Source organism: Cavia porcellus, unplaced genomic scaffold (genome assembly GCF_034190915.1).
Source record: "Cavia porcellus strain 051 isolate PalLab524CR breed Dunkin Hartley unplaced genomic scaffold, mCavPor4.1 scaffold_28, whole genome shotgun sequence".
In the NCBI taxonomy this organism is placed as follows: Eukaryota; Metazoa; Chordata; class Mammalia; order Rodentia; family Caviidae; genus Cavia; species Cavia porcellus.
Window position 1 is genome coordinate 41,423,093 of NW_026947511.1, and position 21,545 is coordinate 41,444,637.

At 57.4% G+C, this 21,545-nt stretch overlaps 1 protein-coding gene across 1 annotated transcript; it reads right to left on the reverse strand.

Moving 5' to 3' along the window:
- Positions 1-1,018: 1,018 nt before the first annotated feature.
- LOC111757969 (myosin heavy chain IB-like) lies at positions 1,019-4,850 on the reverse strand. Its single transcript, XM_063239294.1, has 5 exons — positions 4,683-4,850; positions 4,079-4,350; positions 3,347-3,386; positions 2,949-3,173; positions 1,019-1,719 (listed from the first exon to the last, which is right to left on the reverse strand). Exons 1-5 carry the CDS (start codon positions 4,848-4,850, stop codon positions 1,711-1,713), a joined length of 714 nt encoding a protein of 237 aa, XP_063095364.1. The 3' UTR covers positions 1,019-1,710.
- Positions 4,851-21,545: the final 16,695 nt, after the last annotated feature.

A 21,545-nucleotide genomic window follows, 5' to 3' on the forward strand; every position in this document is an offset into this window, starting at 1 on the left:
CGTGGCCGAAGGTGTGACACTGCCTCCCCTCCCCTTCCCTCCTGCTATATCCACTCCAGGGCCCCCCAAGGGGAGGCTGACAGCCAATGAATGTGTGAAGGGGTCCCTTCCTGTTCCCCTCGATGGCAGTGTGGGGTGAGGCTGGGGAGGGCCAGAGGGAAGGCACTAGGCTGTAGATGTCACATGGTCCCCCGAGGCCCAACACTGGCTGTACCCGCTTTTCCCCTTCATTGGACCCTCCTTTCTCCCATGGATGGATGGGACCACCTCCCCAGGCTGATCCTCTTAGCCTGTGTGGGGGCACCCAGAGACCCTGTCCTAGCCCTCCCAGCCCTTGGCCCTAGTGTACCTGCCAGGTGGCAGCAGCAGGCCAGGGATGCAGTTTGGGGGTGGCGGTGGGCAACCCCTTCTCTGTCCCAGAGCACAGCAGTGTAGCATGCTAGAGGAGATGGAGGCCCCCGACTTTGGGAGGCTGACACCCACCCCACTCACAGCACTTCCCTGAGCATGCCAGGAACTCTAAGCCCCACTGCTTCTGGAGTAGGAGCCTGGCCTCGCCTGCTGGGGTGATGGGGGGTGGTTCTCGGGATGACCTCACAAGTTACTGTCCAGGCCCCGAGTGGTGGCGAAGGGCACTGTGCCTGCCACACAGTAGATGTTTTGGGCAATGCTGGTTAGTGAGCAGCTGGAGTGCAGGCTATGGGCATGTGACGGACATCGGGAGGGAGGGAGAGGGGTTTAACAGGGGTGGGGGAGCCCCAGGATGAGCCCCAGAGTGAGCCAAGGACCAAGGGGCCCACAGCGCCTTTTCTAAATTTGAGTCTCCTCAGTCTTTGTTTTTGGTGGTCCTGGGAATCGAACTCAGGACCTGGCACTTGCCAGGTAGGTGTGCCGCTGAGCTGTATCCTCAGCCTTTGGGAGCTGCTGGGAAGAACTGAAATGAGGCGTCCGTCTGGGAGTGCCTGGAATGTTGCCTGCCCCCTTTTTTTGGGACAGAGGAAAGTGCCATGGCTATTGCTGGCCTAACAAAAATATTTATTTTGGAGAAAGGAACTATCCTGGGCTCTGGGGCTGCAGGAGGCCCCTACTGGCAGGGGCACCTGGTGACCTCTGAGCTCGTGGTGCAGGTCGGGGAAATGGGAGGCCACAGCGTGCCGGGGATCAGCTGCGGCAGGCCCTGGGAAGCTGTGGGCTTGCAGGGGAGGCCTGGGGCCTGGCCTTGGGGTCGTCCGTGGGAAGCCGACCAGGGCTGGTTCTCCAAAAGGATGGATGTCAAGGAGGGCAGGGTCTGAAAGGTGCGGGGGGCCTGGGGTGGTGGAGGTCTTTGTCCCCAGCTTGGTCCCCAGGCTGCACTCACCGGGGCAGGGCCCATGGAGGGGTGGCAGGGAGAAATCTTTCCACTTTGATGCCCACGGACTGGAGCACAAGTCAGGACAGGCCGAGCCCCCACGCAGGCTCCCGCCACCCAGGTCCTTGAAGCAGCAGGAGCGCTTGGGGAAGAACAGGATCATCACCAGGACAGCCCCAGGGGTGGCCCAGGTAGAGATGGACAGGGTGGGGTGGTGGGAGGGATGGCGAGAGACAAGGCAGGGAGACCAGGAGCCAGTGGCAGGGCAGAGGCAAGGGTGACACGTGGCCACGCACACCCTTCTCCTTCCCCCGGAAGTCCTCCGACGCTGAGATGGAGCCAGGTTTGGAGATGAAGTTCACTCACCTTTCCTTTAAAAAATACAGAGGGGGGCCCTCAGACCACTGGGACCAAAAGCATGTCCTCTGGCAGGGGGAGGGGCCAGGACCCCACCTCCTCCTGTCCCCCAGCACCAGCCTTCCTGAGCCAAGATTCTGCGTCAGATCTGACTGTTCCAGGTGGTCGCAATGCTGTGCCGCACACCGAAGGAACACTATGCCAGCCCCATGCCCACCTGCTGAAGCTTCTGCCAGTTATGCAAAGCCTGCCCAGGGCCCAGGTTACTCTTCACCTGGGCACTTTCCCTGCTCAGGTCCCCTTTGCTCCTCACTCCTGTCTGGTGGCCTGGCCCACATAGTTTGTTCTGGCTCCAGAATCCTCACAGTGGGGTGGCCGGCTTTGTTGTCTGAGTGTCCTGTGTACCTGTCTAACCAGTATTTGCTTCAACCTGGGACTGGGCTCATCTCTGATTAGTTTGCCTTTGACAGGGAGTTGCACCCAATCCTACCCTCCTTGGGGCTGCAGGGGAGGAGACCTTCTCTGTTCTGTGAGGCCATGAGCTCGTAGGACCAGCCATTCCTCCAAGCTCACTGTGACATCACAGTGTCTTCAGCTAACTCTATGCCCAAGCCTCTTTGCAGAGATGGTCACGTGGGCAGAGCCCTAAGATCCTCTGGAGACGTCCTCTCTTCTGTGGGGGGCGAAGCAGTTACCTACACCTTAATTCCCATGGTGCTCTAGGGGGGTGTTAGGCCTTGAATTCAAGCGGGAGGAGCAGGAAGGGGCTCAAACCCCAAGTCCATGCTCAGCAGTGGCTCACTGTGCAGTGGGAAGGGGATCTCCCATGCGGGAATCTGAAGCTAGGAAGCCCAGGACGAGGGGAGCCCTCAGGTGACCACTGGGCAGTGACACTTCCCACAATGCTGTCCTGCCTTGGTTTGTTTGTGACAGGCTGGCCTCAAACTTGTGAGGAGCCTCCTGGGTCAGCCTCCTGAGGCTTGGGATTATAGGCTTGTGCCCCCACCAGGCCTCTGTAATTGTATACTGAGTACCCCCAAGTGCCTTCCCTGGAAGACAATTGCCAGCACCCCGTTGAGTAAAATCACCCGTTTCCTTCACTCTGACCTTTCCCCCATGTGAGCCACTTACATCATGGAATCACACTACTGCACCATTAAATCACAGGGGCAAACTGAGGCCCCGGAGAGGCCTCTTCTATCCTCAGTAAGCCCCACTCTGCCCCCAGCCAGCTATCACCCACCTGGCCTAGCTGAGGGTCTCTCCTCCTCCTCCGCTGATGTCTGACAGAATTTGCACTCAGAGATCCATGAGAAACGTCCATGGCTGTGTTTTTACCTCGGTGTGGTGGGAATTGAGTTCTGAGCTGGAAGCAACGCATCCCCAGGCCATGGGCTCCCCTGTCCAGTACCCAAGGCTCCAGCAGGGACTCCTCATCTTCCTCTGCAGGCAGGGATTGGAAGTGGGGCTGTGGGGAGGGAGGAGAGAGTGTTCTTACAGTTCCTCGGCCTCCAGGAGCAGGCCCCAGCTGCCCTTGGGCCCCAGCTCCAGCTCCCTGCAGCTCCAGCCTCCTCTTCCCCACGCCTGCAGGCCTGGTGGCTGGCTCTGCAGCTGGGCCATCTTGGGTCCGCAGGAACTCACCTGGCACCTTAGGCAGGCTTTTCCAGGCCTCAGTTTGCCCCTGTGATTTAATGGTATAGTAGTGTGATTCCATGATGTAAGTGGCTCACACGGCGGGGGGGGGGGGATTTTACTCCGCTGGGTGCTGGCAGTTGTCTTCCAGGGAAGGCACTTGGGGGTACTCAGTATACAACTACAGAGGCCGGGCGGGGGGGGGGGCACAAGCCTGTAATCCCAAGCCTCGGGAGGCTGACGCAGGAGGCTCCTCACAAGTTTGAGGGCAGCCTGTCACAAACCAAAAAACAATTACGGGGACAAGCAGAGGACCGAGTTCTGACAGCTGCAGGAGTCTGAGGACACATTCAGTCCGGCCCCTTTCAGGGCTTAGCCCTGTTTACAGAAATGGGAATTTGCATGATGAAAATAACCCCAGCCGGACTGTGATTTTACTGCGCTTGGCACGGGACTCGGAAAAAGCGGCTGCATAGCCAATTACTGGAATTTTAAAACACAAATAATATTTTACGGGATCAGTGGGCTGGCGCAGGGCCGCCGCACCCGGCGTGGCTCCTCTGCCCACAAACAGGCTCTGATTGTGCGACGGGCAGTGAGCCGGGCCGGGGACGTGGGGTTCCCCCCCGCGGGGCGCGCGCCCGGGTCGCTGCCCGGGCAGGTGCAGCGCGGGTCGAGCCATCCCCTCGCCCGGCCGGCAGGGGGTGCCCGCGAGGCCTGGGCCTGCGGGGTCGCGCTCACCTGCAGCGCCGCCTGGAAGCGCCTGGCGGAGCTCCCCGGCCCCCGGCCGCCCGCTGCGCCTGGCTGGCTCCCTGCGCCCTTGGCACCGCCGCGCCGCCTCCGGAAGGCCGGCTTCCCGGAACGGCACGGCCTGAGGGCGGCGGGGAGGCTCCCAGCGCCCGCGCCGCCTTCCCCGCCCGCGCCGCACCCAGAGCGCACAGCCAGGGACCATTGTCCCGACCGCAGTCCCCACGTCTCAACGCCCCATGACCCCTAAGCCCTGGACCTCCACGCTACCTGCAGACCCCTGGGCTCCCACGTCCGTGTGGGCCCCGGGATCCTCCCGACTGCGGGTCTCCCCCAGACCACCAAGACCTGGCCCCTGGGACCCCACGCCCTCACTCTCGGACCTCAGATCCCCACGCTTCGGGACGGCCCCCCTCGCCCCAGGACCCCCCAGCGTGGCCGGCGCGCGCGGGGTTAAGCCGCGGCAGGTGTGAGCCGCCAGATGCCCAGCCCGGCCCCTACCCCGCCCCCCCATCCCAAATAAAAGTGCTATTGTTGCGGGCTTTTCCCCGCCCCCGCGCGCCTCGCCACCTGGAGCGGAGCCTGGTCCCCTCTTCACCTGCCCCGGGGCCGAAGGGGGAGGGGAAGGGGCCTCCAGCAGGGAATTCCGCGCCTGGCGCCCCTCCCCCGTACCCCCTCGCTGACCCTGGGCCGGCCAGGCGCCACCGCCTAGGAGAGGTGGGGGGCCTCCCTTCTGGCCTCCCCTGCGCCCTTCTTGGACTTCCATCCTCAGGCTGGAGACACGGCGGGTTCATCACGGCGGGAGTGGGGGGGTCACAGGGCGCACGGGACAGTGCCCGGCTCTCTGGTACGCGTCAGTTGGCTGCTGTTGCTTTCTAAAAAAATTATTTGTCGAGCCACAAGACAAGACGGACAGGAAGCTGAGGCTCGGAGAGGTGACCTGTGAGCTCGCGCACAGGCTGCTGAATATGGTGGCTTGGCACAGAATTGAAGTCCCCCTCTCCCCCGGTCCCGCGGGGGGGCTCATTTGATGGACAAGGAGTGCGGGACCCCAGAGACTAGGAGCTTGGCACTGCCTGCGGCTCTCAGGTGACCCCTGCCCCCGACGTCTTCGTTCTTAAATCGAGGGGGCAGACTTTTTTTTCCGGAGGCTTCACAATTCTCCTGCTGATTCCGGGAACTCCAAAGACCAATGCGCCCCGAGTCCGGGGACCTGGGCTGGGCCTGCGTGTGTGTGTCCCGGGGAGGAAAAGCTTCCCCAAACCCTCCTTCCCCGCCAGCCCTCCCCGCCCGGCCTCCATCCCTCCCGCAGGCCCCCGGGAGGCTGAACTGCAAGGTTAAGTAAATATCTGACGGTGGCTCAGGGAAGCCAGTCAAGACCGTCGCCGGGAGAGGAAACCCAGACCTCGATCCGCCCCTCGGCCGGGCAGCCCCCTCCGCGCACGCGCAGGACTGCAGGGCCCCTGGGGCCTTGCCCGGGGTCCCGAGATAGCCCGTCCCCCTCCTGCCGCCTCCCCCATCCCGGCTCCCGGCGGGCGGGCGCGCAGGGTTACCGTATTTCCTCTCTCTTGCGCCCTATCTTTTGAGCGCAGCATTGAACTTCTCCAACCTGGGGACGGAACACAGTCTGCAGATCTGAGACCGAGGGTTGTTTTCTTAGCTCTCCCATGAGTCTCTCTTGCCCTGCACACCCGGAAACCCACGTTTGCATCTTAATATTTTGGCCTCAAACTCAGTGCTCACCCGCAATTCCCACCTCTTCTCCCTGGACCACACCTGCCAGTCCTGTTGCTCCCAGAAAAGAGCAACTTTCCCTGTCCTCTTACTCAGGAGGAAGCTCTTGAGGTTGTTCTCCAGGCTTCTCTGTCTTTCACCACTCGCCCCAGTGCCGTAGCAAATCTTGTTTATTTTGCCTTCAAACATGCCCAGACTCTGCTACTCACTGCTCCCCGCTTCGCTCCCCGAAATACTGCAGCACCTCCCCTGTGCCTCTGCCTCCCAGAAGCATTTAATTCCTTGTCTGTCTGCCCTCGGAGGTTGCAGGTGCTAAGGGCACAGAGGCTGCAGGAAAAGACTCAGGCCTTGGAAGACCTCTCCACCCCGCCAGGCACTCAGAAGGTGTCTGCTAGAGGAAACAGTTCGTCACACCTGCTGGACCTTGCACTGTGAAATTTGTGGTAAGGCATGAGGTTGTGGCTCCAGGGGAGAGGGAAGGCCCAGGGGAGCTGAGGTGTTGTTTGGCTTTGTGCCCTGGGGGCCAGCCCAAGGCAGAGAGGTCTTATCCCAGGGAAACCGACCTACTGCACAGGGCCTACCCACGCATCCATCCACCCATCCATCCACCACCCATCCATCCACCTATCCACCCACCTACCCATCTACCCCCAATCCACCCACCCATCTACCTACCCATCCATCCACCCATCTGTTCCCCCACCCACTCATCCATCCATTCACCCATCTACCCCCAAACCACCCACCCATCCACCCCAATCCATTCATTATTCCCCTGCCATCCATCCCCCTGCTCGTCCTCCCACCCATGCCCCACTCACCCTCAACCCCAATCCACCCACCAAACTACCTACCCATCCATCCACCCATCCATCTACCCATCCATCCACTCACCCATTCACTCATCTTCCCCGTTCAACCTATCCACCCACCTGTCCACCCCAATTCACCCACCAATTTACTCATCCATTCATTAACTTATCCATATGCATGCGTGCATGCATGCATGCATCCGTCCATCCATCCATCCATCCATCCATCCATCCATCCATTCATTCATGCATCATCCAGGAAGTGTCTTTAAGATCCCTGATGTGCCCAGCCTGGGTGTGGCCTTGGAATAGGCCAAGACATGCGGAGTAAGGCCAGGGCCAGCAGTCAGGAGATGGCCGTCAGCAGGCCTGCCCTGGGTTGGCTTTGTGACCCTGTCCACGAGCCTCAATTCTCCCAACTGCAGAGGACCGACAATCTCTCCCTGCATGCTTCATGAATTAGAGCTTCATAGGAGGCAGCCCCACTAGACACCCTCAGAAGTGTCTGACAAGGGCCCAGAGTTAACACATGAAGGAAGGGCTCCCCAGGCCCCTGCCCTTGTGTTTCACTCTTGGTCTCTGGGCACAGGTGGGGCCCCATGGGACTGGCAGGCTTCCAACCTTCCCAAGTTGGCTTCCTTCCTGTCCCTGCATCCCAGTGAGGGCTCCCCCTCGTGGCGCTGCCCAGACTAACAGCTCTCAGGGCTTTGAGGGAGAAAACTGTTGTGGACCAGAAAAAGGAAGGGCAGGACAGGAGTGTGAGGTTTGGGAAAACAGCAGGAAATCCTCAGACAGAAAGCCAGGCTGGAAGGGGCTGGATGGGGCCGGGACTTCCCACCCCATGTCTTAGAGGCAACGACTGAGGTTCAGGAAGAGAGAGTTAGGGGTAGACCGAGACATAGGTGGCTACACTTGGCACTGCTGGCCCTTGCTCCACGATTCAAGCGTCACTTGCTCTGTGCAGGCCAGCGATGCAGATCCCAGATTCCCTGCTCACCAGGTAGCGCTGCCTGTCTGGAAACTGCCTGCTGGGGTTTTGTTGGAGATAGGATCTTGCTATGTAGTTAGGCTGGCCTCACACTCACCGAGATCTTCCTGCCTCAGCCTCCAAGTACTGGGATTACAAACATGTGCCACCATGTCCAGCGACTATAGCCTTGTATTTACAGAGCTGGTTTAGGGGAAGCTTTTCCCAGCCTGTTATCTGCTATGCCAGGGTGATCTCCCCAGGGTGCCTTGGGTCCTGTAGCCTGGGCCCTGGTTCTGTGGTCAAGGCTGGGGGAGGTTACGGCACACAGCAGTGAGGTGGGAGGAGGGCATGGGGTGGCCTGGCTGCAGCTGAGAAGCTCCCACATGGCCTTCTCTCCCGCAGGCTGGTGGAAGTCCAGGATTCTGCTCCCCAGTGAGCTTGAGGGCCCCTGGGGAAATGTACTGGTGCTGTCCAGGGGCCAGCAGAGGAGCCAGGGCCATCCCCTTGATACAGCAGCGGGTGCCCAGCAGGGAGGGGAGGTTGTGAACTGCAGGAACAGCCCTGGGCTCTGGGCTGCAGTGTGCACCATGAGACCCTGCCCAGTACAGAGCAAGGGGCAGCACCTCGGGCCCTGAGCCAGGCTGCCCACGTTCACTGCCAGCTTCCACCTGATAGATCTGTGACGCTGACTTTACCTTCTGTCCTCCAATGCTTCTTTCTTTTATTTCTTTTCCTTTCCTCAGTGCTGGGTATTAAACCCAGGGTCTCGTACATGTTGGGTAAGTGTCTACCACTAAGCTACATCCCCAGCCCTTTTAACTTAATTTTTAAAATTTTGATACAGGGTCTTGCTAAGTTGCTTATACTGACCTGAACTTGAGGCTTTCCTGCCTCAGCTTCCCGAATAGCTTGGATTACAGGCATGCAGCCTGTGCCTGGCTTGAGCCTTTTTTTCTTATCAGTGAAGTGGGGCATAATGGTACCTACTCAGAGATGTTGAAAGCATTAAGAAAAAGAAACAGCTAACTCAGGAAAACACCAGATGCATAGTAAGTGCTCAATAAACAGCACTGAGTGTGAGGAAGGCCCCTTTTGTGTGAGTTGCATGTGTTTACAGACTAGAGCATTTGAGTCTTGGAATCCTAAAATCTCTATAGCTCCTATATTGTTCTGTGGCTTTGGGGACTGAAGCCTGGGAAATTCATGCTGGCTGGGGGACCCCAAGGCCAAAGCTTGTGGCTCACATCTTGGTGCCCAAGGGTATCTTGGGACAAGTTGCAGGATCCTGAGGTCCTGGTTTTTCGCTTATAGCCTGCTGTTTGCATTGGGTTTGGGGGTGGAGCAGGCAGGGAGAGCTGTTTGTCCACCATGTTTATCAAGCTGCACTGAATTACCACTAAATGCCAAGATCTGGCTGCTGGCGATTGTCTCAATCATTTGGGGGCTGACAAGCAGGGGAGGGAGGGGCCATGGGAGCGGGAGGGAGAATGTCCCTGTAATTCTTCAGTCTGAGGTACATTAAGAGGCCATAAGCCATGTCGAGAGCTTGAATTACATTAGAGAGATTATCCTGTTACAGTTCATAATCCTGGATAATATACCGTCTTGGAGCACACCTGCCTGGGATAAATCTCACCTGTAATGGTCTGACCCTGGGGAGCAAGGTTGCTGGCAGGACCAACAGAGCGGACATGGCCTGGAGAGAGGCACCTGGGAGCCCCATTGTGGTCCTGAGTCATCTCCAAGCCCTGACCTGTGCCTTGGCCCAGACAGAGATGGAGCTGGGGGCCTTAAACTTCTCCATCGCCTTGCAAGAGGCCTGACTTCCATGCTCCAACCCTGCCTCCTGCTCCCTAGTGACAGCTGACATCTGTCTCTGTCACTGCCTCCAGACTCCTCTCTCTGAACGCCTTCCCCAACCCTTCACACCCATCCAGCACGGCTTTCCGGTTGCTGAGACAAAATACTCAAAGAAAGAGCGATTTTTTTTGACTTGTGGTTTTCAGAGGGTTCAGTCCGTGGTCAGCTGGCTTCAAGACAGGAAGGGCCTGGTGGGGGACAGCTGCTTACTCCACAGCAGCCAGGGGCCAGGAACAAGGACACACCCTTCCAGGTCACATCCTTGGGGACCCACCCCTTCCAACTAGGCCCTACCTCTGAATGTGAGATTTTTGGGGGACATTTCAGATCTAAACCATAACCCAGGGATGCCTCTAAGAAGCCACATTGATGTCTGGGATCTGAGAGCTCTTTCCCATGTCATGGAACTGGCTTGTCTTTCTCCAAGCTGTCGCATCATTCCTGTTCTTTTGCTGCACACGGGGGGGGGGGGGGAACACACTACCAGCCACAGGACTGACTCTGTCCTGGTACATCTCAGTGTGAGAGCTCTCCACACCTCCCAGGTCCGACCACAGCATCTTCAGGGTACAGGCCTCCCCGAAATCTCATACCTTCTCTGGGTGGCGTGCTGAGCTCTTTCCAGGCCCAGCTGTCTCCACTGTAGACAGCTGTCACTTCTCCCCCTAGGGAGGCCTGGCTGCAGCTGGGTTCCTGCCATGTGTGGTGCCATGTGACAGCCCAAGATCCGTCTGTCCTGGGCTCTGCTCTGCTCCTGCCACCTGCCTCCCCAGACTCACAAGCCACATATGCGTCTATCCAGGAACACGTGGAGGACACAATTTGGGGCCTGCTGGGGCCCCCTCCAGCCCATGCCACTTGAGAGCTTCCACAGATGTCACTTGTCTGGTGTCACTGAGTGCCGGGCACTGGGTCATACTCTGCCCCAGTTGACCTCCTGTACCCCATGCCAGTCTTATGAGGTCATTGTGACACAATTTCTATTCTACATATGAGAATGCTGAGACTTAGAGGACTAATAAAACAGATGGCATGTTTAAATAAAAATAACATTACGATACAAGACACTCTGCCATGGATCCCCCTCAAATCCTCCCCCTGGCTTTGAGCACATTCATCTCACCATTTTTGCCGCTTTCTGAAGCAGTTTTGAAATTCTTCTTCCTTGAGTGTCTCTACCAGCTTTCCCCCAAGCCAGTGAACGCTGCTTCTGAGCAGCAGAAAGGCAGCCTCACACCAGCGTGATGCTGGGCCCTCGCCACCTTAGTCACGGGATCTGGCTCTGAGTGGCTCCTGGCTCTTCCCCAACGTCCAAATTATTGTGAAAAGAAAACATTTTGAATTAATTCAGGACATCGAGGCAGCCAGGACAGCACAACAAAAGATACTCAATGTGTCTTTTACAGGAAGAAATAAAAAATTTTAAAAAACTACGGTACTTTTATAAGATCTTATGTAGTGCCCCAGACCATCCCTGGTCCAGGGTGGAAGTGGCCCTGGTGTTCCGGTGCCTGTGAACCTCACCCTCAAGGCCACACTGGCTTCTTAGGGTGATAGCAGTACCGGCTTCCTCCCCAGTTCCCTGTCCTCAATGCCAGCTCTAGCTCCCACTTCTTCCAGCCTTGGACCAGCTCTGTGTGCAGGTGGCTCTGTTTCCTGGGTTCCTTCACTCTGTGCCTTCCTCAGGGCTCCCCAGAGATGGGTCCACAGCCGTTCCATTGTCTCCATCCCGCATCCACGGAATCCTGATGTGTCAGGGCTGGCAGGGGCCTGAGACTTTCCCTGACCCTGTGGCTTTCCAACCAGAACATAGAAGTCCTAGAGAGAAATCAGATCAGTAGGGGGAGGTGGTAGCTGGCCTCCATCCACTTCCACTCTCTGTCCTGTACTCCTGCTGCATGCTGGGAAACAGTTGCCCACTGGTCCCTGCCACAGTGCACATCAGGAAGGGAGACTGAGGATCAGCTGTTCAATTCATGGGGACCTTGTGTCTTCCTCACTGAGAATGCACCATGGCACAACTCGCTTTCCCCGAGATCTGAGTGCCGCAGGCCTGGGCCTGACCTCGGCTCCCACTCCCCATGCACAAAGCCGTGTGACCGACTGTGAGCGAGTCCATTGCAGAACGTTCATGTCTTCCCCTCCTCTAGGAAAATGGAAATAATCACAGGACCTACTGGTTTTCATTATCTGTCACCACGTAAGAAACTACCCCGGAACGCAGACCCTGGAAGCCAGAGTGGCGGCATCACTGGGGTGGGGGGCAGCTGGCTGGGCTCAGCTGGGCGGTTCTTCTCATGGCCGCTCCACGGCTGCAGTCAGCTGGGTCTGGGCTGGAGCCATTCACAGTGCTGACCCAGATGCCAGGCAGTCCAGGGGCTCTGGGTTCGCGTGGGCTTTTGCATTGCCAACCTGGCTCCTTCCACAGTGGCTTGGAGCCCCCAGAGGCTCCAGTGGAGCTTCCTAACACTTAGGCCCAGAAGCACAGATTCCTGTCTGTAGCATTTAATTGGTTAAGGACTAAAAGGGAAGGAAAATAAACTCCATCTCCCAGCAGAGCAATGACAGGATTTGTAATCACCTTAAGCTGTCACAGCCTGTGACCTTGAACACGACAATGACTCAGTTTGTTTTCCCATCGGCTGGTTGGTTTTCCTCTCTGAGGAGTGAAGACGCCGCCTATGGGAAGCCTGGCGCCTGCTGCACAGCGAGCTTCCACGGTCACCAGCGCAGGCTTTAGTTCTAACGCACATGCCTAGCACGGTGCTGGAAACGGGGCCTGGGGCTGGTGGGGGTGACTCAAGGCACACAGTCTGTACCGCTGATAATAAATAATCTAGGTCATGAGATAAAATTAACACACGCAGAGATCTGTGTGCTAATTCAAGGGCTTGCATAATGAAGGAGCCCACGAGGAGGGCAGGTAGCGTGCACTGGAGGAAGCTGGGGGACAGGGACTGGCTGTGGGGCTGGGGCAGTGGGGGCTTCAAGGAAGAGAGAGGGGCCGTGAAAGCATGGCGGCCGGATGGTTAGAGCCTCACTTCTGGGCTGAACTCTTGTCAGATCTCAGTGCTGCCCTGCCTGGATGTGCCGTGTGGGCTTAGCAAGTTGTGTAGCCTCTTCTGCCTCAGTTTCTTTGCCTCGAGGTGTAACTCATCAGGCCGAAGTGAGATGTAAGTGACTGATTGTCTACAAAGCAACAGAGCGTGCCAGGCACATTATTGGCTCCCAGTGGATGGTCAGCCTCCTCAGAGAGGGGCCTGGGTGAACGGGGAAGGAGAGACAGAGGCCTCTGGACAGTGGCACCAGTGGCAGCCGTGCAAAGCAGGAGGATGTGTGTGTCCTGCTCAGGCCCAGGGTGACAGCAACTTTCTGGGGACAAAGTGGTTCAGGGTGGGGGTTAATAGCAGCCAAGGCCGAGAACCAGAACCCAGCCTGGAGCTGCGTGGACCCAGGCTGGCAGGGCTAGGGAAGCCGGTGACTTTCCCTTGCCGGCAGGGTCCCCATGGCTGTGTTTCAGATGGCTGTAAGCAGGTGACAGAGGAGGTGTAGGAGGCAGTGAGCCAAGGCACAGCCCAGGCTGCAGAGTCCCTGCCTCCTGCACCTCCTCTGGCTAAGGCTGGCAGGTGGCTTTGGCCCTGGTGCCCTCTCCCTCATCCTAGGGTCCCGTGATGCTCACACAGCTGGGAAGCCCAGGGCTGCCCCATCTTGCAGATGGAATGACCCTGTCTGGGGTCCCCAAGCTGATAGGAGAAGCTCTGGGAATTTGGCTGTGGCCCAAACCAGGCTGCAGGTCTGGGGTGACAGAGAGTGACAGGGCCCTAGTGCTGACTGGGTGGGTGCACGTATGCATGTGAGTGCATGTGTGCATGTGTGTCTGTGTGTGGATGGATGTGCATGAGGGCCAGAGGGACCCTTATGTGAGTGAGAGTGTGTCCACCTCTGAGAGTCTGTGTTTGCACGTGTGTGTGTAAAACTGTGAGTGTCCGACCAGGCTGAGAGTGGGGAGCTCCGTGTCTTTCTTTGAGGAACGGCTGCCCCTTGGAGTGAGGGGACGGTGCCATTGGATAGAACAGGGAAGTGTCAGGGTGTCGGTGCCATGTTAGCAAATGAACTGCTCCTGACAGCGAGGATGACCCCATCCCACCCCAGGCCACCTGTAGTGCGCTGTCCCTCTGTCCCCCCTTTACCCAGCACTTACCATACCCGACCGGGGGTTCAGAGCCGAGGGTGGTGGATCCTTGCTTCCCCTGGCTGAGGAAGAGTGGGTGGCCAGGGGCCACCTTTGGTTGGCGTGGAGAAGCAGGGGACGAAATAGCCGGGCCCCGAGCTGGCTGGCTGCCTGTGCTCAGCTCTGCCCTGCACCTGCCTGGACTCCGGGCAGCCTGTGCTCCAAACCCAGCTCCACCTCACTCACGCGGTGGCACCTGCAGCCGGTCACCGCGGCAGTGCCGTGACAAAGGAATGTGCCGGCCACTGCTGGCTGCTTAGGGGAGTAAATGGAAACGTGGTCTAAGGCCCAGCGGCAGCATCCTCCGTTCTTACCATGTGGTTCTTTCCCCTCTGTTTCCCCCCTTTATTCCTTTACGGGCCGTTTTCTGAGTTTTCCCTGCACCCTTTGGGCCACTGAGGAAACTGGGGCAAGGCCTGGTCCCAGCTCCCAGGGGGAGAGGTTTCCCCTGCAGCAGGGCGGCCTTGTCCGGGTCGGTGGTCTCTGCTGGCGTCTGTTCTGTTTTTTTTGGGAAATGGGAGCCACAGAAGGTGTCTTTCTTCTTCTTCTTCTTTTTTTCTCACAGAAGGTTTTTGAGCAGGGAAGTGGGACCTGGTGCTGGGTGTGCGCACGCATGTGTGCACATGTGTGTGCGTGTGTGTGTAAGCGGGGCTGAGCTCTCCGACCTGGCGCCCCCCTTCTGCTCCCCTCCCCTCGCCCCGACACCCCTCCCCCTCCATCGCGCTCCCCTCGGACTCCCCCTGCGGCTGCCAGCTGCCAGCCGCTGACGTCTCCTTTCATGTTTGGGGCTGAGCGGGCTTTGAATGTGCGTTTGATTCCGTTAAGATAATAGCTGGTTCACTGTCAGATGCGGGCTGATCAGTTAAAGCCTTAATCACTGCCTGTCTCCTGCGCGGCACTTATTTTTTTAAGAGATTAATCCCTGCAGCCCTGCTCCGGCTCACACTCCGCTTGGAAAAAAAAAAGACAGAAAGGCAAGGTTGTGTTCCCTGTGTTATTATTACTGTTACTGTCACCCTGTTTTCCTGCCTATGAACTCCCTCCCTCTGGCTTTTCTCTTCTGTCCCTCTGGTTCCCCAGACGCCCAACTCACTCCTACATCTCTCTCTCCTCTCTCTCTGTCTCTTTTTCTCTCTGTCTTCCTCACCAATGTGGCTTTCCATAGTGTAAAGTCTTTCTAGATACAGGTACAAGGTGAGCTGCATGAGCACCCATACTCACCTTCCCTGCCCCCTCAGGCCATCTGGGTCCTTTGAACACTGTGGGGTGCATCCTTGGGCAGCAGAGAGGCAGTGGTGTGCTCTGGGCAGGGGCCTCCTTTGGAGTCAGACCCACTTGCCCTTCCCTGGAAATATTTAAATGCTGAGTTCCCCAAAGAAACAGCTTCAGTTTCCACATCTGTAAAATGGGTGTCTGAATGCTCACAACAGGGAGGCTGAGGCAGGAGGATTGCTATGAGTTCAAGGCCAGCCAGGGCTACACATAGTGAGATCCAATCACAAAAGAAAGAAAGAAAGGAAAGAAAGGATTGTTCCTGTTCCTGGCTCCCCACCCCCAGATTCCATGGGAAGAGCCTCTCAGTGCCCCAGTCCTTCCCTGAGGACATGATGTCCTCTCTGGCAACAGTACAGAACCTTATCCCCTTGTTACTGACCAGAATTGCCTTAACACAAATGTTTGGGACAGGGTTAGGCTGTGCCACACTGAGTGTTGCCATGGGTCACAGACCTGTTCCTGACCCAGGAGTATCGGTCACTGGGGCAAGATACCTGACATCCAAACCTTACAGGAGGACAGGTTTCTTTGACTCCTGGTTTCAGAGGGTTCAGTCCATGATCGGTCAGTTCAAGGCATAAATGGACAGGACAGTTGCTCACTCACAGTGACCAAGAAGCAGAGAGAAGAAGAGGAGATGGGGACGCGAATCTGCCCTTCAGTGTCCAGTGACCTGCCTCCAACCAGACCCCACATCCTAGCGGGAAGTGACATGAACTCATCACACATGGACCCACTGATAAGCCTAGTAATACAGTCACCCAAGCCCCACCTCTGAGTCTCTGAGACTGCAGGGACATTCCAGATCTAAGCTGTGACAGTGCCGTGGGCCCAGGGAGGCTCTCTGCAGGGTGGCTTGGGCAGAACTTGGCCTGGAAGGACTCCTAGCTGGGCCACTGGAGACATCGCTCTTGCCTCCAGGTGAGGGCGGACAGTGTGGTGTGGGCTGGGGGAGAGGCCTTGCAGGGGCAGGAGCTGCCTGCACACTCGTCTTCATGAAGGAAGCAGAGAGGAGCAAGATGAGGTCTCACACACACACACACACACACACACACACACAAGGTCACAGCTGCAGGGACAGATGTGTGTGGGAGGAGGGAGGGAGGACTTTCTGTCCTCGAGGCCCAGGAGTGGAATTTGTAGCTTTCCCGCCTCGGTCTTGCAGAGTGTTGGGGTTATAGGTGTGCACTGCTGTGCCCTCCCTTCCTGGCTGGTGGGAAGCTCTGCCGGTGGTAAATGTTGGATTACTCACTTTGCCTCGGGGACTTGGTTTCCTCCGGATGCTAGGACTGACCACAGCAAGCACAGCACTTGGTGCTGGCCGTGCCACTGCAGCTCAGCTGTCTCATTGCCCTGCCCTGGCTGAGTGTCAGAGGCACAGAGCTGGAGAGGACGAGGTCCCTGCTGCCATGGATGCTCAGAGAGTGCAGGGCCAGCCTCAGGGGGCAGGGGCTGGCTCCTGGACAGGTGTGTGGGGCTCACAAAGGTGGTGCTTGTGTGTCCTGCTCACAGCCTGACCCCCGGTGCCTGCTACAGGCCAAGGCGGACAGCAAAGCATCTCTGAGCTTGTTCCTGAGATGCCAACTCCCTTCCTGGGCCTTGGGGCTTAGATGGGAGCCGAGGGCTCCCTGGTTTTCTAGGAATTCAGGTGACAGTAGAGGTCCGTGGGGGCAGGGGAGGATGGGATGGTTGAGCAGGGGTGGGACAGGCAGGGGAGGGTCTGGTCTTTCTGGAGCAGGGGCCCAGAAGGGCTGAGGGGGCTGCAGTGCGGGACCCGGCAGGCAGCCGGGGTTAATGGTGTGACATCCCCGTGCAGTCCGCCCCTGGGTTTCTGACGCCTTTTCTAATTTGGTGAAGTTGAAGATTAGAAGGCAGGGAGCAGAGTTTTCCCTCTCACAGGTTATTATCCTGCCAACTCCCCGGTGCCCAGGGGAGGGAGTCCATGTGTTCCAGAAGAGGAGGAAGCAGGGCCCGGCATGCTGGATGGGGGCCCCGGGGAGCGGGGTGGGAGGCAGGCTGGAGCAAATAAAATTGATGCTATTAACGGAGCCGGGGCTAGAAATGGGAGCAGCTACACTGGTGGCGGCAGCGGTGGGAAGAGCGGCTTCCTACAGTAGAACTCAGGGGGCTGGGAGCAGGGGTTGCTTCCTTGAAGGTCCCAGAATTGCTCCTTCCTGGAAAAGCAGGGCGATGGCCTTACCCTGCAGGTGAGCCTTGCTCAGCTCTGGGGCCTGGGAAAGCCCCGTGCCTGTGGCTGCAGGTCCCTTGGACTCCGGCTCTGGAGAATTCTGTCTCCTGCCCAGCCCAGGGCCCAGTGCACCCCAGGGAACAAGAGAGAGAGGAGGAGGAGGAAGGGAAGGAAGCCCGAGGGGAGGAGGGAGTGTGGAACTGGAGAGGGGAGGTCTCCGAGCTCAGGTCTGACTTGCACTGAGCTGGGGGAGAGGCAGGCAGGGACACAAGTGCTGGACTTGGGGCTTAGGAGGGGACAGGGTGCGGCCAGGTGCCTGGGAGTCTAGGCCTGGTGTGAAGGTCCCCGCAGGCTTCGAGGGGCACCCTCTTCTCTGCCCCTCCCGTAGTAGCCCCCAGTTAGACCTTTCCCTTACCTCACCCACGGTCTCCCCTGGAAGCCCTCCTAGGCCTCTAGCCTGATGCGGGAAAATGGATATTTTGTGCTGTGTTTGCTGTAGGATCTAAAGCCCTCCTTCTCTCCCCAACCCCCCCACACCTTCCAGTATTGAGTGTTGAACCCAGGGCCTTTGCACTGTGCTGCATCCCCAGGCCTTTGTTATCTCTCATTTTGAGACAGAGTCTTCCTAAATTGTCCAGCCTGAGCTTGAATTTGTGATCCTCCTACCCCATCCTCCCCGAGGACTGAGATTACAGGCGAGCACCTGTAAGCCTAGCTTGCTTTCTGTTGAAGGCGGTGACCCTGACTTACTCCTGTCTGCAGACCCAGGATCGAGCTCTCCTCTGGCTGCACAGTCATGAGGGGCCCCAGTGATGCCCCATGCCCGCCTTGTTGGGATTGTGAAAAGCACGGCCCAGAGGCCAGGAATGCTGACCCTAGCTTTCCCTGACCAGGAACTAGCCCAGGACCTTAGGAAGGGTGCTACTTTTCTTTGGGCCTCAGTTTCCCCAGTATGCTGAAGCGCTGAGTGGTCTCTAGGGCTTTCTATACTGGACATTCCCTGTCTGCACCAGTGGGCACCTAACATTTAAAACACCTCCAGAGGGTCATTTTTGACAGCCCTGAAGTGTGGGTGGGGAGTGGCTCACGCTTGTAATCCCAGCACACAGGAGGCGGAGGCAGGAGATCATCGCAAGTTTGAGGCCAGTCTGGCTATGTAGTGAGCTCCAGGCAGCCTGCACTACACAGTGAGACTGCCTCAAAAAACTGCAAACCCACCCTGCACGGAGTATTTTTCTCTTTTCCTTACTGTCACTTGACTTTCCCTCTGCAGAGTTTGTTTCTTCCCACCTTTAATGAATGTGAAACTTTGAAAAACAAACAAAACCAAAACCAAAACCAAAATATAATCCCCAAATGATTGCCATGGTAATAAATAATAGCTTTAAATAATGCTGGTAGTTAGAAAGTCAGACAATGAAATTGCTCTTTTATTTAACTGTATAATCACATCAATAGATAATTAAATAAAAGACTGGGGTACAAAAAAGGGCAGAACATGGCATCACGGCCTGCACCTGTGAACCCAACACTCTGGTAGGCTGAGGCAGGAGGATTGCAAGTTCAAGCCCAACCTGGGCAATTTAGTGATCATTGTTTGGCACTGTTTGACTGTTTGTTCTGTAGAAGGCTTTTTTTTTTGTACCAGGAATTGAACTCATGACCTTGCCCTTACCAGGCAGGCACTTATGCCGCTGAGCTAACTCCCCAGCCTTTGGCACTGTTTGTTCTGAACCTGATGGACAGAAATTGATGCAGAGCTAACAGGACCAGCTTCAGGGACACCCAGAGAGCAGTTGGATGTACTAATGTGCAGCTCGGTTAGATTCTTCGTCTTCTCCTCCTTCTCCTTCTTCTTTTTTTGATACTGACAATTGAACTCAGGACCTTGTGCTTGCCAGGCAGGTACTTGTGCCACTGCACTATGTCCCTGGCTTTTCTTTCTTTCTTTCTTTCTTTCTTTCTTTCTTTCTTTCTTTCTTTCTTTCCTTCCTTCCTTCCTTCCTTCCTTCCTTCCTTCCTTCCTTCCTTCCTTCCTTCCTTCTTTCTTTCCTCTTTTGATTTTTCTTTTTGAGATAAGGTTTCACTATGTAGCCCAGGCTGGCCTCAAACCCTCAGCCATCCTCCTGCCTCAGCCTCCTGAATGCTGGGATTCCAGGTGTTCACCACCACACCTGGCTTAATTCTCATATGTGGCGGATGATGTGGACAGTTCTCTTTGACTGTGTTGGACCCAGCTCGCTCTCCAGGCCTTGCACATCTGGCTCCCACAGGGACACGATGGGAGGAGTTCTTGCCGCAGGTGACTGTCTCCCCCCTCCCCAAGACATGTGGTGATCCCTGGGGGTATTTCTAGCTATCACAGCTGGGAAGGGGTGTGCGTGGGCATGGCCTTGCTGTCAGGTAAGTGGTCAGGAGTGCCCTTGGTGTCCTCCCTTGCACAGCAGCGCAGCCCCTGCGATAAAGGCTGGTCCAGCCCTGTTCAGCATCCTCCTCCAGCAGCTAGGCAATGGCCACGGCCTTTCTCTCCCTGGGTTGTCTCCAAATGCCCCACCTCCATGGTGCCTAGCACCCACTCAGGGCCCCAGCCCAGGCTCCCAGTAGGGGGCTGGGGGGAGCCACATTCTGGCTCTGCCTGGCTCTGCTGTCGCAGGTACATGACAGGGAGTCCGTGCCCCTCATCCCCAGGCTTCTTATCTGCAGAGTAGGAGTTAATGGAACTCACTGGGGCTGCGGTGAGCACAGCAGCACAGCTGTGATGGCTGCGGAGGGGACTGTGAGTGACGGGTGGGAAGCAGGGATGGGGAACCCGCAGGCCTCAGCCTGAGGCTCCCTAAGAAGCGTCACATTGCCGGGGAGGCGCCCAACCTGCTGCCCCTCTCATCTCCCCCTGAACTTCAGGAAAGGGCGGGCCAAGGCTGGGGTGGCCCAGTGGGCGGACAGAGCAGACTCCAGGAAGCCCTGGGGCCGCCTGTGGGCTCCTTCCCACCCAGCCCGGGTGCCACCTCCCCAGATAGCAGCAATTATCCTGATCAAACAGTTGACACCAATTACAGCAGGCGGAGAGCGGACAGGCTGGTGGGTGTCTCAGCTTTGCATATCTTAATGGGGACTGACAGACGCTGACCTACAGGGGCACCTGCCTTGCCAGCTCTCAGCTCTTCCTGTGCCACCAATTTTCAAAGCCAAATTGTTGCCAGGGCCCTCAGTGTGCAGGGTGGACCTATGTCCCCAAGGCGGAGCTGTTCGTGCCTCCAGGGTGCAAGAGGACATCTGAGTGCCCCGTGCTGGGATGGCAGAGGGTGCACCCATCCCAGGAAGCACCTGCAGACCCCCATGGCCTGCTTGGGGACCCCTGAGCCTGTGTGGGTGGTGCTCTGGTGCAGTCTTCACATTGCAGGTGAGAGGCCTCGATGTGGTGCCCAAGCCCTGGAGGGGTAGCAGGCAGCAGGAGGGTACATCTTGTGCCAGAAGGAAAGCTTTACTTCTCTCTCTCTCTCTCTCTCTCTCTCTCTCTCTCTCTCTCTCTCTCTCTTTCTCTCTCTCTCTTTCCACAGGGTCATGCCATGCACTTCAGGCTTGTCTTGAACTCACTATGTGTGTCCCAGGCTGGCCATGTGTTGATCCTCCTGCCTTAGCCTCCTGGGTGCTGGGATTACAGGCGTACACTATCTCACCTGGCTGGACCTGGGAGCCCCGCAGAGTGAAGTCCTGAGACAGCCAGAGCTGAGTGTGGATTGGAATTGGGGTCTTCAGGCAATGAGATACCAACCTCAGGGACCCACTTGGCCCTTCCAACACTGGCACAGTGCCATAGGGCCTCTCATGTCCCCTTATTGTCCCCAGACCTTCCCTGGGCCTTGCACCAGCTGGCACCTGGCTCCCCTGGAAGTCTCCCAGAACTAGGAGCCCTGCCATCTGCAGCCACCTCCTCTTGTCCTCCAGAGGAGATGAGTGACTTTAGGGAGGCTCTTTCCCATTGTCCCCCTGCAGAGGGGATCCCTCACCCTGCCACCCCAACCCTGGTCCTTAGGAATGAGCCTATCTTGCAATCTTGTAAAAACCTTTTCTGGAAGTGGCTACTTCCTTCCCAGGGGGAGGTGAGGTTTCCCGTATTTGATGCAAAACTGGACTGCCCAGGGCAGTTCCGAGGGGTCCCCCACCCACAGGACACTGCTCAGGCCCGGACAGGGCTCCATCCTGGAGATGCTGGTCCACTGGCGGAGTTAGACCCATGCCAGGACAACCACCCCACTTTCAAGCCACGGTCCCTTAAAGGCCCAACCGTGCTCCTGGCCTGGGCATCTCCATCAGAGTGCCAGGGTCTGGCTGTGCCTCTGGAATCCTAGCTCAGAAATGTGACCCTAAATCTGGGTCTCAGGCTTGTCCTT

Excerpts from the sequence above, each read along its gene's own strand:
- LOC111757969 (XM_063239294.1), bottom strand. The coding sequence starts at position 4,850 with ATGGAAGTCCAAGAAGGGCGCAGGGGAGGCCAGAAGGGAGGCCCCCCA. Across the intron at positions 3,387-4,078 it reads GCTTCCAGGCGGCGCTGCAG|GGGCAAACTGAGGCCTGGAA; the intron begins GTGAGCGCGACC and ends ATTAAATCACAG. Across the intron at positions 3,174-3,346 it reads AAGCCTGCCTAAGGTGCCAG|CCCCACTTCCAATCCCTGCC; the intron begins GTGAGTTCCTGC and ends CCCTCCCCACAG.